The 16,457-nt window shown below is 39.6% G+C and overlaps 1 protein-coding gene across 1 annotated transcript; it reads right to left on the reverse strand.

Moving 5' to 3' along the window:
* Positions 1–1,658: 1,658 nt before the first annotated feature.
* LOC308220108 (nephrocan-like) lies at positions 1,659–14,068 on the reverse strand (the record flags this gene model as incomplete). Its single annotated transcript, XM_080615894.1, has 4 exons — positions 1,659–2,106; positions 6,269–7,170; positions 12,883–13,027; positions 14,025–14,068. 4 exons carry the CDS (start codon positions 14,066–14,068, stop codon positions 1,659–1,661), a joined length of 1,539 nt encoding a protein of 512 aa, XP_080472020.1.
* Between the last annotated feature and the right edge of the window lie 2,389 nt (positions 14,069–16,457).

A 16,457-nucleotide genomic window follows, 5' to 3' on the forward strand; every position in this document is an offset into this window, starting at 1 on the left:
AGGCCGAAGATAGAACGAGTTCTAGTGAGCCAGCCCTCTGCTGCCAGAGAGATGGGTGGGCTGATGTGACACAGGAACGTATTTAAAGTGCTGTGTTAGAAGAATCCACCAATGTAAAGTTGAATGAAAAATTCTGTATCACAAAAATTTTTTTTTGGCTCAGAAAATAACTACTTCCCAGGCTTGTAGTACAGCAAAAGCAACACAGTCAAACCACGTGGAAGTCTTGTGCTGTTTCATAAATACCTAAATCTTTAGCTTCCAAACATTTGGGTGGCTGATGATATGTAAAAAAGTTAAAATGTGAAGGCAAGTGAAATCAGGTGTTTTTATTCCAGTTGTTAATGTGTTGGGTGCCTAAGAAACCCAGGCATCAATTGCATTTGCATAGACAGCATAACCAAACAGCTGCACTGACACCTGACAAAACAGCCTCCATGAATGTGAGCATTACTCAGTTACTGAGTACCACCAGAAGATAAAGAATAATAGAGACTATTTGCTTTGAAAAGTGATTTGCTGGTGTGATTACTCCTTGGTTATCAGCTGAGATTATGGACTGCCAGGAAACCCCTTAGGTTGCTGTTTGTAAATCACTGGGTTTAGTGATCTCAGTCATTCAGTTGTTTAGTTTTCAAGCACTTTGGGAACTGTTCAATAAAATTTGTACATACATCAGAGCTGATGCATGTACCATTAAGTCCTTTATTTTGCTTGCAAAAGTCTGGAAGGTCACTGCCAGTAAAGGAGGGCGCTTGAAGCATGTACTCCCATGTGAAGTACACCTAACCCAAAAGTGTACACACACAGCATCGTAAGCTGTATTGTAGTCAGGTAGCTATTCAGCTACCAAAATAAACTCTTCCAAACACTTTGCTTCACTTGATCTTATCCTAGTATTTGCCAGAGGTAAAGAATCTGAGAACTCAGATCCTGTGAATCTCCCTTCTTCTATTTGCGACAGTAGAATCGTGTCAAGTTGGCCCCAGTGTTTTCATTCCTCACTATAAATTAACTTTGGAACTAGCATTAAGTCTCATTAACCGGGACACTGATTCTTCTGTCTGTTGCATTTGCTGTGATGAAGATGAGCCTTCTGTGTTTTGCCTGGTCCTCTGCTAAATTAGTCTGTCATTTGTAGTAGTCTAAAATAGAGGCAAATACTTCAGGAAAACAGAAATTAATTTCTTAAAAGTGAGAATCTTCGAATAGTCCTGAGAAGTTGGACACACAGGTGTAACTCTCCATCTTATCTGCAGACCTGCGAGTTTAAATGTGTTGAATGCCACACTCCTAGTAATAGTATCTTGTGGTTTTGCAGGATTTTATTTGTAAAGTTTTATGCAACTGTAAGAATGTACTACTATAAAAAGGTCCATACAGCATTACAGACTGCTTTTCTAAGAGTTACTAATTGTATTCTTACTTGCCTCAAACTACATAGTACTAATGGGGTAGAAAAACAATTAGCATTTTTTACAACTTTCAGTTTACAATGGCATCCTTATTAAGCTCTTCTGTCACTAGCTATTACCTCTTATAGTACAGACTAAAGAGGAAAAGTTAGTATCAGGTCAGCAGACGGTTGTCAGTAGAGATGCTGGTGGTAGCTGGCAGCTCCGGACAAGCATGGGGTTGTCTGATTCAAAGCCATGGGGTTAGTCTAATTCATAATCATAGTAATCATCATCTGTGTTCACTCCAATGCTGGAGGCCTCACCGGGTTTCATTTTCTTTCTGTCCTCTTTGCCTCTTTCCGTGGAAGACAGATTATCTTCACACTGCTGCAGAATCTTTTTGGAAGACATCCAACTTTCTCCTCGGCTTTCTGCTGGCGCCACGCACTGCCCTCCTCTGACATCCGTCCCCTTGGCCACCAGCGCTGTTCTGGTTCTGAGAAGGTCACATGTGCAGTTCCAAGGGTTTCCATCTAAATACAGATGACGAAGACGGGGTAGATACTCTAAGACTTTGCGATCCAAGGCAGATATCTTGTTATTCCGTAAATTTAAAACCTGAAGCAGTTTCAAGTCCTTCAGCTCTTGTTCTCCAACATCCTCTATGTCATTTCCCTTTAGATCCAATCTAGCAAGGGTGTCTGGAAGTCTGAATGAAAACAAAGCAACACAAAGGTGTTATGTTCATCATACTGATTCTGTTTGTGTAAGTGGTGTTTAGCGGTATTTGCCCAGGCACATCTGACATATTAAGATAATACTGTCATTAACAAAAAAATGCAGTCTTCTGCAAAACAGGATGTTGTCCTGAAGTATTCATGTCCTTTTTTTTAAGTTACAGGAATACTGTCTATGCATACTTGAACTGTTTTCCCAAATTACTCCAGTTCTGACCTGTTTGTTCCACTGAAATGAATAGCAGTCCTGCTGCACTGTGTTATGAAGAATGTGTTCAACTGAGTGTCAAGCTTAAAAATGCATTTTGTACTTTTGATGCCATAAGTATGCCAATGACCAAATCATAAGCACCATGAAAGATCAAAAGTTTAGAGAAACATGGCAACACTACTCCTTCAAGTAGTTTTATGCACAGTTTGTTTAAAAAGATTTTTTAGTTCATGAGCTAGAATTTTTCCTCCCATTTTGTTCTCCTGCTCCCATCAGATTCAAACATTAATCATCACAGAGGCAGCCTGTTTGATGATATTCTGTTTAAGAAATCAGCAACAGGGAAAATAGAAGTGGTTTTTGATGGTCTTTTTAAATCGTACTTTAGAGAATTAGAACTGGTTACATTTAAAAGGAAAAAAAAAAAGCTGATAACCTCTGGATATGATATTAGACTGGTCAGTACCATTCTTATTTTCATACATCTTACATCATACATCTTGTATGATAAGACTGTTTTATTTCAAAAGTTTTGCTCACTTAGAATCTTCTCATTTCTTCCTGCTATATGTAGTTAGTAACAAGCACTTAACAGAAAGCCAGTTAATTGGCATGTCTATCTTTAATAAAATGGATTTGAAAGTAGCTTAAAAATCATTTTAGTATAGTAGTATGCAAAGTGAAGAAATTAAGAGTCATAGTTACAGATTTTAAGGAAGCTTATTCAGTGAAACTCTCAGGGAAATTATAGATAATACTACCAATAGCTATTTAGAATAGAACAGTAGTATACTACAACAACCAATAAAGGTTGATGTGGTAGCTTAAAACAATGTAATGATAGAAGATACCATTGAAAATTACTAAGAGGTTACATCATGACCCTCACTGGCTGTTTTTTGTGAAGCTGAGTTTGACCTCTTAGGCTGAAAGGTGGTTGCCATATATGTGTAAATCTCACAACTCCAGTGGGACTATTTCAAGAGTAGGGCAGTTCTGTATTGTGCTGTATTTCCTGGGGGAAATGAGAATTTCATGTGTTGGTACCCCACAAAAGTCGATCTTACCAAATGCTTGTGGCTGCATTAAATGTTTTGAAACCTAACCACAGGCGATGATTAAAGTTAGAATCATAGAATAGAATCATAGAATATTTAGGGTTGGAAAGGACCTTAAAATCATCTAGTTCCAGCCCCACTGCCATGGGCAGGGACACCCCACACTAAACCATGCCACCCAAGGCTTCTTCCAACCTGGCCTTGAACATCGCCAGGGATGGAGCATTCACAACTTCCCTGGGCAACCCATTCCAGTGCCTCACCACCCTCTCAGTAAAGAATTTCTTCCTTAGATCCAATCTAAACTTCTCCTGTTTAAGTTTTAACCCATTACCCCTTGTCCTGTCACTACAGTCCCTGATGAATAGTCTCTCCTCAGCATCCTTGTAGGCCCCCTTCAGATACTGGAAGGCTGCTATGAGGTCTCCACGCAGCCTTCTCTTCTCCAGGCTGAACAGCTCCAACTTTCTCAGCCTGTCTTCATACGGGAGGTGCTCCACTCCCCTGATCATCCTCGTGGCCCTCCTCTGGACTTGTTCCAACAGTTGCATGTCCTTTTTATGTTGAGGACACCAGAACTGCACACAATACTCCAAGTGAGGTCTCACGAGAGCAGAGTAGATGGGCAGGATCACCTCCTTCAACCTGCTGGTCACGCTCCTTTTGATGCAGCCCAGGATACGGTTGGCTTTCTGGGCTGCGAGAGCATGCTGCTGGCTCATGTTAAGTTTCTCATTGACCAACACCCCCAAGTCCTTCTCCGCAGGGCTGCTCTGAATCTCTTCTTTGCCCAACCTGTAGCTGTGCCTGGGATTGCTCCAACCCAGGTGTAGGACCTTGCACTTGGCATGGTTAAACTTCATAAGGTTGGCATCAGCCCACCTCACAAGCGTGTCGAGGTCCCTCTGGATAGCATCCCTTCCCTCCAGCACACCAACTGAACCACAGAGCTTGGCGCCATCAGCATAGCTGCCCAATGTGATATTGTAATGTCAGAAGGGTATGCTGGGGTAAGACCCTAGTGCCACTGATGTCAAAAGTAGTATCACCTGGGATGTTTATCCATACTGATTACAGTCTAAAGCCTGACCACCAAGTCCTTAAACCTGTGAAGGGTCTTATATACTAAAGTTAGACTTTGACTTTATGGCTATATTCTTTGACTTCAGGCTGTGTTGATCTTGAGAAAATAATGGCACTGGAGTACATGATGCGTGATCCTGCTGATGGGAGAGAAGCCGCACTCACCTGGGAGCTGACTGTGGCAGCCATACCATGCTGCTGCCACCCCAGGGAGTATCATCAGACTCCTGCCTGCATTCTCACCACTCCCTGCAAGATTTTATGGAGTATAGGCCCTTCTCTGCAAGTCCTGAAAATACTTGGACTTGTGGATTATTTTATTATCAGAAAAACAAAACAAAAAAACAAAAGAAGCTTTCTTTTTCCTCATTCCTTTTTCCTCATTTCCTCATCTGCTAGGATCCATTGACTGTAGCACATTAACTGTATTTCTTAACCTTTGACACTGCTGACTGAGTTCTCAGGTAACTGTTAGAAGCAATACGTTTATTTCTGTATATCCATGCGTATCGGGTGATCATCAGACAAATTAAGTCCATAAATTTTATGTCTTGCCATTTTTATTCCCCTTTTTGATGCTTACAGTCTCCCCTTCAAATCTGCATTCATTGTTGAGTTGAAAATAAAAAGTCCCCGATATTTCCTTAAGAGCTGTACTGTTTATGGGCTAATAGATAACTCCTTCCTGTTAATTCTCTTGACTGCAAAGGTTGTAAAATAAGATGGATTAGACAATACTAAAGTAACAAGAAAGCATTAAACATTCCTGTCAAGCTAGACTGAAATCAAATATTTATACACCACTAAATCACTTTCTGATTATAAAGCTGCTGCCAAGTAGATTCAAATGCTAAAGGACCTGACGCTAAACGAATTGAAATTTTACTGCATTATTTATTTGGGCTAGTTAAACCTGTCCACAAGCCATAAAAAAATAAAGTGTAATAGTGCAGTTGTGTTAAAGGAGTTGATGTTAATGGAATTACTTTGCTATTTTTATGCTGGTTTATTGCACAGGTTTTTGAAGTAATAAAATTGCCTCTTTGTATCAGACCAGCCTCCATTTGGCTTAGTAAGTCATCTCTGATAATGGCCAGGACCAACACTCATATGGACACGAGAGAATCTGTAATCAGGGCATTAATGAACACAGCATGCCCAAGGGATGTTTCTTCTGTGCTCCTTTGACTAGAATTTTACTTATAGCCTGAGGCTGGAGAGCTTATATGCATTCCAAATACTTTGTAATGTGTGAATTTAATAAGTTGCAAATGTTAATATCCACTGAAAAAGCACATTCTTTTTGACCAGACTCTGCTCCTGAAATCTCAATATTTTAACAATAATAAACTCACTGTGGGTTGCTAGAAACATCAGCTTTAAAATTGCTGCCTTTCCTTTTTATTGAATGCTCTATTAATTTCATGTTATGGGGGAAGATAAATCTAAGCAGCAGTAAAACTCCTCTGTAATAATTCTGTTATATTCTCCTAGCAGGTTCCTCTTATTTGTGTGCTAATTAAAGAAAGTAGTCTTACTGGCAGGGAGGGATATGAAATGAGGAGATTCACTGGGGACTACAGAGGTAATGAAAACAGTTCTATGCTGAAACTGCTAACAAGAGTGCTAATTAGTGCTGGTTATGCCAATGGGTTTATGGTATGGGTAGACTTCTACCATGACTGGGTCTGAATACAATTTTTTTCCTATTTGGCTGTCATTCTCATAATGTAAGGAAGGAGAGATGCCACCTGGGAACCAGCTCTCCTCAGATTCACTTGCCTCAGAGGAATAGAAATGAGGAGATTCTGTTCCAGCGCCAGATTTGAAAGCTGCGCACACTGCTGAAGAGCTCCTGCCTCAAACATGCTAACAGCGTTGTTGTCAAGAAACAAGTGCTTGAGGTCTTGTAGTCCTTGGAAGTCCTGTGCTGTCACCCTTTGAATCAGATTACTGCTGCAGTCGAGTTTCTGCAGCCTGCCAGGCAGCCTGATTGGCATAGTGTGGAGCTGGTTCTTAGACAGCTCCAGTGTTGTTAAGTTAGGAAGAAGCTGGACACCATCTATTGATGTTAGCTGATTTTCTGACAGGAAGAACTCATACAGGTTTTCTAGGTGATTCATGTCTTTAATTCTTATTGTTTTAAGTTGGTTTTTCTCTAATTTTAATGACAACAGGGATTTAGGTAGGTCAAGAGGCACTTTTGTCAGAAAGTTTCCACTTAAACTGAGAAACTCTAGATTCTGGGAAGATGCAAAGAAGTTGGTTGGGAATGAGTTCAGTTTATTGTCAGCCATGCTCAGATACTTCAGCCTAGGAAGCTTAAGTGGTGCAGACACAGATTCCATGTTGTTGCCATCCAGAATCAGACTTTGTAAATTGAAAAGGGAAGAAAATGCGCTTGAAGGCAGTGTCGAAATCAAGTTGTTTCGAATATCGAGCACTCTTAGTTTCAGCAAACCTTCAAAATCAGATACATGAAGAGTGTTGATGGAGTTATCAGCGAGTTTCAAAATTTCAAGGCCAGATGGGAGGAAGGTGGGTATTTGTTTTAGCTGATTTTTGTAGAGTTCCAGGGACTTCAAGGTGCTCAGAGCTTTGAAAGTGTTGTTTTCTATTGATTCTGTGCCACTGCATGATAGGACCAGCTCTTCAAGGGCTGACATTCTCCTGAAGTCAGTAATCTTAAAGAGAAATAAAAAAGTCATGTGATAGTACACCATCTACTTATGGATCTCCTCACTGGGTACTTCTTCTGAACGCTCTGACAATTGCTAGTTTATATTGAGAAACTATATATTTAGAACAAGAAACTAAGGGAAATGGTAATGATAGAGGTGTTACTGTAGGTACCTGCAGTTTGCCAGTATTTACTTGCATTTTTAGAATTTTGTTAAGTTCATATTGTGTCTGGTTTTGAACAAACACAATGTTTGAATAAGGAATATTCCTTTTACTTCTGCCTGGTGGATAGCCTCTATAAAATGGAGATCTAATATTACAATTAAATGGAGATCTAATATCACAATCTTTGCAGAAAGCAGATGGTTGTTCGCTATGCTCAACAGAGCTTGGTGGAGTAGTTTTGAGTTCATCATATAGCCATTTCCGTATATCAGCAGTACTGTCACTGCAGCGTGTATTCCCCAGAGGAGGTATACAGGGATATCATCACCTCTCCCTACTATAAAGTTTTTGCAGGAAACTAAAATATGACATTTGTATTTCTTCTCTCCCCACACCATCTCTCCTTTAAAGTAAAAACCTCACATATTATTGAGATGACCAAACCAAAAATGTCAGATCAGCTTGGTCTGAAAATCATCTCAGTGGAACAGATTGCTTTTACACAAACTTAGGTTTTTGTTAGTTGGCAATAAACAGATGTTTTGCAGTGGGAAATTGAACTTAGATGTTGACTGTGACTATAATATACAGAGGCATACTAATTGCTTCATTATATTTCTGTTGTGTTGGAACGTGCTTGTTACCAAAGTTTGCAATCTTGTGTCTCAAGTTAAAAAGCAAACCTAAGTGAATCTAGCAGTTTCCTCCAAGCCAAAATAAGAGGAAGCATGCAATGAGAGTGAATCTGGGAGTTCTCTGAGCACACCAGTTCCTTTTAACAGTAATTTTCTGAAACTATCAGAGATGCTGCCCATTGGCCTAGGTGGTTGATTTGTAAAAATTCATCTATATGGGAATCACAGAATGCTCAGAGCAAAATAAGAAAGTGTTCTGCATGGAAGAGGTGGGAAGGAGTGTCTTCATCCATTTTCCCTTCCCATGTCCAATAAACATCTCACTACAGGTTTCACGAGTACCACATCAGTAAGATATATTAAACTAACACTATAGTCTTTATGCTATTTCCCCCAGAGACAGGTAACTACCACCACATTTTACTCCCATTGAGAGAAACTATAAAGCATGCTGTACAGCGTAATTACCCAGGGAATTACAGACCAGTCAGTCTCACCTCTGTGCCTGGCAAAATCTTGGAGCATATTCTCCTGGAAGGCATGCTAAGGCACATGAGAAACAACAAGGTGCTTGGTGACAGCCAGCATGGCTTCACTAAGGGGAAATCCTGCCTGACCAATTTGGTGGCCTTCTATGATGGGGCTACAAAACTGATGGACAGGGGCAGAGCAGTTGACGTCATCTACCTGGATTTGTGCAAAGCGTCTGACACTGTCCCACACGACACCCTTGTCTCTAAATTGGAGAGACATCAATTTGATGGGTGGACCACTGGGTGGATAAAGAACTGGCTGGATGGCTGCACGCAAAGAGTTGTGGTCAATGGCTCGATGTCCGGCTGGAGACCGGTAACGAGTGGTGTCCCTCAGGGATGGGTGTTGGGACCGGTCTTGTTCAACATCTTTGTCGGTGACATGGACAGTGGGATTGAGTGCGCCCTCAGCAAGTTTGCCGATGACACCAAGCTGTGTGGTTCGGTTGATACGCCAGAGGGAAGGGATGCCATCCAGAGGGACCTCAACACACTTGTGAGGTGGGCTGATGCCAACCTTGTGAAGTTTAACCATGACAAGTGCAAGGTCCTACACCTGGGTCAGAGCAATCCCAGGCACAGCTACAGGTTGGGCAAAGAAGAGATTCAGAGTAGCCCTGCGGAGAAGGACTTGGGGGTGTTGGTCAATGAGAAACTTAACATGAGCCAGCAGCGTGCTCTCGCAGCCCAGAAAGCCAATCGTATCCTGGGCTGCATCAAAAGGAGCGTGACCAGCAGGTTGAAGGAGATGATCCTGCCCTCTACTCTGCTTTTGTGAGACCTCACTTGGAGTATTGTGTGCAGTTCTGGTGTCCTCAACTTAAAAAGGACATGGAACTGTTGGAACAAGTCCAGAGGAGGGCCACGAGGATGATCAGGGGACTGGAGCACCTCCCGTATGAAGATAGGCTGAGAAAGTTGGGGCTGTTCAGCCTGGAGAAGAGAAGGCTGCATGGAGACCTCATAGCAGCCTTCCAGTATCTGAAGGGGGCTTATAAGGATGCTGGGGAGGGACTCTTCATTAGGGACTGTAGTGACAGGACAAGGGGTAACAGGTTAAAACTTAGGGGAAGTTTAGATTGGATATAAGGAAGTTCTTTACTGAGAGGGTGGCGAGGCACTGGAATGGGTTGCCCAGGGAAGTTGTGAATTCTCCATCCCTGACGGTGTTCAAGGCCAGGTTGGACAGAGCCTTGGTAACATGGTTTAGTGTGAGGTGTCCCTGCAGGGGGGTTGGAACTAGATGATCTTAAGGTCCTTTCCAACCCTAACTATTCTATGATTCTATGATTCTATAATCCCTTGTCCCTCTCAGGAATGTACATGGAAGGCAGTACAATTCCTTTTGCTGTGCAGGTACAGGGTAGTAATTTTGTTCTATGAGCCTGATTAAATACATTTGGATATTATACTTGTGTATGTGAAATCAGCTTATAAATGTGACTGTTAAAATATTACTTCCAGCTTCATTTATCAAACTCTTGGATATTTTGGGGTTGTGTCTCTTTACCTTAGCTACAAACTTTGCATTTTAACTTCTGTTAAAATTAGCACCCACACATCTGTGAAGGGAGAGTCAGATTTCATTTTGCTTTGGTATCCTTAGTCATCACTACTTTCTGTTTACATTTATTCTGTCTTGTAAAGTTATTTCTGAGCATTGCAAGATTGATGCAGCTAGTGAGAAAGTATAGATATGGAACCTCTATTAATGCAGGGTTCTCCATTTTAGTTCAATGAGGGAATATACCTCCATAAAAACAAACAAACAAACCACCCTACATTCTCAACGGTAAGTAATGAAGTTGTCCATTTTCTATTTTTTCTATAAATGCAGTTTTGTAACATATATATATTTCTTTATAGCAATCACAGAATTGCATGTCTAGTTCTGGTCATGATTAGGAGGCTAATGTTTCAAAGCTTTATCATGAGAAGTCCCATAGGAACGAACTGCATTGCTCATGAGCAGAAAAGCATAGTCATATTTAAGTTAGAAAACAGTCTTAAGGAAATGGAAACAAACGTGAACCTTCATAAGTTCAACATGTTTTCTGTTGCAAGTTCAAAACCAGTATTTCCTGCTTTTCCTCAGTTGATTGCTCTATCCCACTAAAAGGCTTAATTTTCATTTTACAAAGTAACAGAGAGCTACACGACAGTCAGTATACAGACATTCATTCTGTAATGATGTTAGGCTTCTTAATGTGGATTATTATTATCTCTATTTTCCACCTATTTGGTATGCTTTGCTAGGCTTTGTGACTATGCAGTTTTGATACTTGAACATTTGTCCATGCTGTTACAAACCATCCAGTCTTTCTAATATGAATCCAGACATATTTGGAAGCCTACCAGCTATCTTTTTGCTACAAAGTGATATTTTATTCTCTAACTGGACTGTCTGTAAAGTGATACTAATATAGTTTTACATTTTAAAAAGCAGATCTAATAAAAATGGATCTAACATACTCTTAGAAACATTTTAATAATTTTGTCACTTTTTAATGACCTGTTTTTATGAAATGGGATTTGTTATATGCAATTTCTTAAAATTAAGTAAGTGGAGGAATTTAAAAACCAGACAAACAAAACCTCCTATGGAGTTCTTTTAACACTTCCAGGCATGCACTTTGCAAGCAAAAATCAAACGCTCTTTCTACAAGTAGTGTGGTATCTGCCAGTTGGATTTCTTAGCTGTGTGAAATTAAGCATATGCATTTATGATGTCAAGACCTCAGAAGCATAATTTTTTGCGTGGAAAGAAAAGTGAAAAATATATTCAGAGACCCAGTCTAATCTTAAGGAAACAATCTGTATAACTACAGGCAGATAGCATGAAAGGACTTCTTACTTTCCAGTGCAAAGTCAGTAGTATAAGTAAGGTATACTGATTGCTCAGTTGAATCAATGTACGAAGTAAAAAACCCGTAGATGGTTTCTTGCATCATTTATCCTGAACAGTCATAAAACATTTATTCCACTGCTCTATTCACTTATATCCAGCATTTAAATGCTTTATAACACCTGTGTTTTGCTCTAGTCAGAACCTAAGGCCACTTTACTAGTAACTGAGGAGAAGCTGACAGATATGGGCAACTAGCCTAAGAAAGGAAAAATGGCTCATCTGCCTTCTCTTGGAAAGAAAATAATAATGATTTTTTTTTTTTTTTGCACATAAAATGTATTTCCTAATAAAAAATTCATTTGACAGATCTTTTGTTTAACTAGAGCACATCAATATAGCTAAATCACACCAGTGAACTTCGACTCTTGTAGGTTTGGGAGCTAAACCAAGAAAACCAGAGATATTAGTAGCAACTAAATAAAAGTAAACTCTTTTCAGAGTTAAATTGTAAAATAACTGACTATTTTTCAGTGAGAAACAGGTATCCCCGATGCTGCTCAAAGCTGCCTTCTAACCGATTTAATTCAATCCTGAGAGCAAAATCAAAGTTGTATTTCAGAGCAGTTAATGTTATATTTTTTGTAGGAGGACAAGCATACTTGAGAGAAAATGTCTCTCTTGAATCAAACATTTCCTATTATTTGTAGTAAATTGATACACAGCAAGCACATATAAAATTGTATTTCTCTTTTGTCTATCAGTAGAAGTTGAATTTATTAAATGAAAATATTTCAGGGTAGAAAACAGAAGAGCCATTCCAGAGCATAATGCAAAATGAGTATAAACTGATCATGCCTTTAATAATGGGATCCAGTTATGCCTCAAGAAACCCAGAATAAACATTTTTAACAACACAAATAGCTGGCACTTTCAGTTATAACCTGCTACTGTTTATATGAGTTATTAGATAAGCCTAGCATTACTTTTAGAAACATCTTGAATTCTGCCTTAAACTCTAACTTACTTAATCCCTCTGCCATTTCTAATAGCAGTTGTACCTGACACTTGCAACTGCAGAGGGGGAAAAGAACTTCAATTTCATTTATTAAGGAAAGTATTCTAGTACATAAAATCTTTTCATTTACTGTGAAAAGTATTATATTGTATCAAAAGTTGCAAAAGCTTTTAACAAGTTAAACAATTACTCTGGAACTCAGTGGTTATTTGAGCACGTAAAAACAAGTCAACATTTGTCTCCTAGTTGTAAATTACTATTTTTTGAGTTTAATACAAAATATCATTGCGGCAGTGTGAACTGGTGCTCGGAGACTGCAGACTAATGAAAACCATGTAGGAATATATTTACATATCGTTAAAAAAGTAAGTAAAAATAAAACCAGATCTGCAGCATTTCATCAGTTTTTAGAACATGGAATAAGATTCTCTCTTCATTTGAAAGCCACCATCATCTGGGAAGCACAGCTTTCGGTTACAGTGCACTCCAAAAAGTATTTTTACTGGATTTTTTCCTACCTGGAGTTGTTTAATTTTGCTGTGACTGATGTAGAGTTTCTTGGTGGCAAAAGGAATCTTTCTGGGGATCTCCGTAGTTCTGTAGCATTGCACTGACAGGGCAGGGTCACAACTGCATCTTCTTGGGCAGGTAGCACTTAGACCACTGTGGAAAGAAAAGACAATGACTAAAAGGTAAGATAAATACATTTTCCAAAACAGGAGCTCTGAAATTGTCTCGGCAACATGCAGCTTGAATTAAGCACCAAAGGCCTTTTATACCATGAAATCTGATAAAAGGATATTATGACTGTGTATTTTATCCCAGTGAAAAAACAGCAAAAACAATACTGTAATTTGCCTGAGTTAAAATGTTGGCAGGCATTACAAAGAGTGAGAAACTTAAACAGTGATAAGGTGCCTTTACGTTTGTAGGTATACGAAATTAGTGTTATTTATTACCTGACATCAATCTGCAAACATCTATATTATCTCCAGTTTCCTAGTTTTGTTAAATGTGACACCACAGAATTAGTGGAGAAAAGATAAAGAGCTGTTTTATAGTGGGGCTGTAAAAGCTTTGTATATCTTCTGTGACCCAGTATTAGAAACAGTAAAAACACAACTAAAGCCAACACTGAAGCTTTTTCACTCTTCCTTTTGCATTATTCAGACCCCTCAAAAAACCTCCAAACTCAGCTGTTATTTTAAAGCTAAAACATCATACTCACTTTCTGAATATCTATGGTACAGCTGAGTACTGCTGATTAGTACACAGTTTTGAAATACTAGACAAAAATCTAGTTACCCATGTTTGTGTAATTCCCATAAATCAAAGTTTAATTATTTTTGTATTTGAAAATTACAGATGTGAAATGCTTGAAAGCATTTAGTGTAAATCAAGTGGTAGATGATCAATAAGGCCTATTTACCCTGTGACAGACGGAAAACACTAGGGTTCCCCTCAGAGTTTTCTCTCTACTTGTTAGTGCTTCTCTCACATACCTACTAGCTGTGCCAGCCAGAGATGTAAAGTTTTGAAAGGCTTACAGTTTGGCTTGTGATTATTTTAAGAACTTTTTATGCATAGTTTTTTCCTGTGTACCCAGCGATTTACAACATACAAAGCAGTGTATTTCAGAAATCTTTGTATCTTACCATACTGATCTGCTTTGCACTGTTGCCTGCTTCCTTCCATACTCTCCATTGTATCTTCAGTAGTAGCTAATCCTGTTCCTTGAATGCAGAACTAAGCCAGTGATTTCTGCAAGCACAAGATAATGTTGAGTTGATTTGACAAATAGATACCTGAACTGGGGATGGTCCTTGACAGGAATTCCTATTGGATGCAGCTGGGATTACACTGGGCAATTGCCACATTCCCTCATGGAGAAACTTCTGTCTCCTTAACCCCTACTCTATGAGTACAGAACTGCAACCCAGCATCTGCTAAACCAAAGGGCAAGAGCAGAAACCTTTTCCTAAAGCAGCCTGTCAAACTGGCATGCTTAACAAGTTAGGCAGAAAAATCCTGCCAGACCTATGCCATAGTGATCAAATGAGCAAAAATGGGTGGGGGAGCAGGATTAGCGGTGGTGTGCTCAAAACAAATATTTTAATGTATCTTGATCTAGGGTTTGGTACCTGGTTTGTGGGTTTGCTTTTTTTTTTTCCCCTCCTTTTTTTGGAGGGGAGGGGGCTGGAAGGGATATTAAAGATAATTTCATTTGAACTCCCGTTCCATAGGCAGGGACACCTTCTACTAGATCAGGCTGTTCAAAGCCCTGTCCAACCTGGCCTTGAACACTGCCAGGGATGGGCACATCTGCAGATTCTCTGGGCTACCAGTGCCAGTGTCTCACCACCCTCAGAGTGAAGAATTTTTTCCTAATATTTAATCTAAATCCCCCCTCTTTCAGTCTAAAGCCATTCCCTGTTGTCCTGTTACTACATGCCCTTGTAAAAAGTCCCTTTCCAGACTTGTACACCCCTTTTAGTGTCTGCTATAGAAGTCTGCTATAAGGTCTTCCCTGAGCTTCCTCTTCTCCAGCATGGAACAGGCTTTGATCTGATCTCCCAGGTCCTACTGAGTTGAAATGCTGAAGTAACTAACACAGCAATGCTCACAATCTCATGTGGAATTTGTGCTCCTCAAAAATGTCACCCAACCCCCCCCCCCCCCCCCCGCTTTTTGTCTATCAAACCAAATGGTTTGCAGTTTAGAGCTCTATAGTACTGCAGAGTCAGTCTGAGAATCCCTTCAAGTAAGACCCATATACTGCGTCCTTCCCTGTTTTGTAAATTTTAAGTCACTCAGCTGGTTAGAATTCACAGCTGTAGTTACAAGGTAACGCCACAGTGTGGTGCTATATTCTTAGCTCTCAGCGTTTTCCAGGACTAACTATATCCTTGGTCTATTCAAACGACAGAAAGGAAACTTTATTGGTTTAATTGTTCATTTATGTGATATAAACAACGATTCAATAAAGAATTATATTATGTATCCATTAATTTCTGATATATATCTGGGTTTTGTATTGAGTCTAGGAGACCTGATGGCAACAGAACTGACAGTCACAGCACTGCATGAGCATAAGCGTAGTGGGAAGATGTGAGCTACGCTGAAAAAAGGTGAACAAACATTCCAGGGTCTCCCTGTAGATGCAACACTGCTGGCCCATGAACTGCACAGCTTAGCAGGGGGATGTTAAGAAAGTCAATCACTGGTGGCCATTTCCTGCCAGCAGGTTTTATGCAAACTCTCCACACCTTTCAATGGGCATTCCTGTGTGGGCCTAATGGAATGATACTCCCCTCCATCACTTGTTAGAAAGAATGAATGATAGCACCAGTAACCTGCCTGCAGGAGATGTCTGAGGCACATTCTACGTGGTGTATGCTTTAACCAAAGGTAAACAGATCAAAACCTGTTAAACCCAAAGTCAGTGTTGGGACTCTTTTGTGGTGTTGTTAGCATTTAATATGGACACTGGTTATAGAGTATCATGGCAAAGTAGTAAAATATATTGGACAGATTTAGATGAAACATAAGCTTGAGTTGATGGAAGTTACATCTTTCAGGAGTGCTGCTTTCATTTCAGATTTGAAGAAGGGCTCATAAAGGACTGTAAATTTTGTGTTCTTTGTTTTGGTTGTTGTGGGTTGTTTGGGTTTTTTTTTAAATATATATCAGTTACTCTAATACAAATACTATCATTTTGTACAAGCCTTACCTCACACAAGATTTCAGCATCTACAGTATTGGTGTTTGAGCCTTTTGTTTCTTTACCAAAGTCAGAGGTTTGACAAAAGCAAACGTGTGTCAAGACATAATTTTTTAACCTAAATTATGTTAGAAAATCACATAAATGTAAGATGTCATTTAAATTGGAAGAATTAATCTGCAAAACTCTAGTTATGAAGTGTTTAGAAATATCTGAGTTAAGACAACCTATATAACCTGAAGGTGGATCTCTTGTAATGCACATGATGGCAAGAGACCACACAAAGGATGATGCAATCTTATCATGAAAGACAAGGAGAAGCTGAGCTCTTGCAGTCGGCATGTCCCTTGTCTATGGAAAGGAGAAATTGCA

This window comes from Psittacula echo (genome assembly GCF_963264785.1).
Source record: "Psittacula echo genome assembly, chromosome: 4".
Taxonomy (NCBI): domain Eukaryota; kingdom Metazoa; phylum Chordata; class Aves; order Psittaciformes; family Psittacidae; genus Psittacula; species Psittacula echo.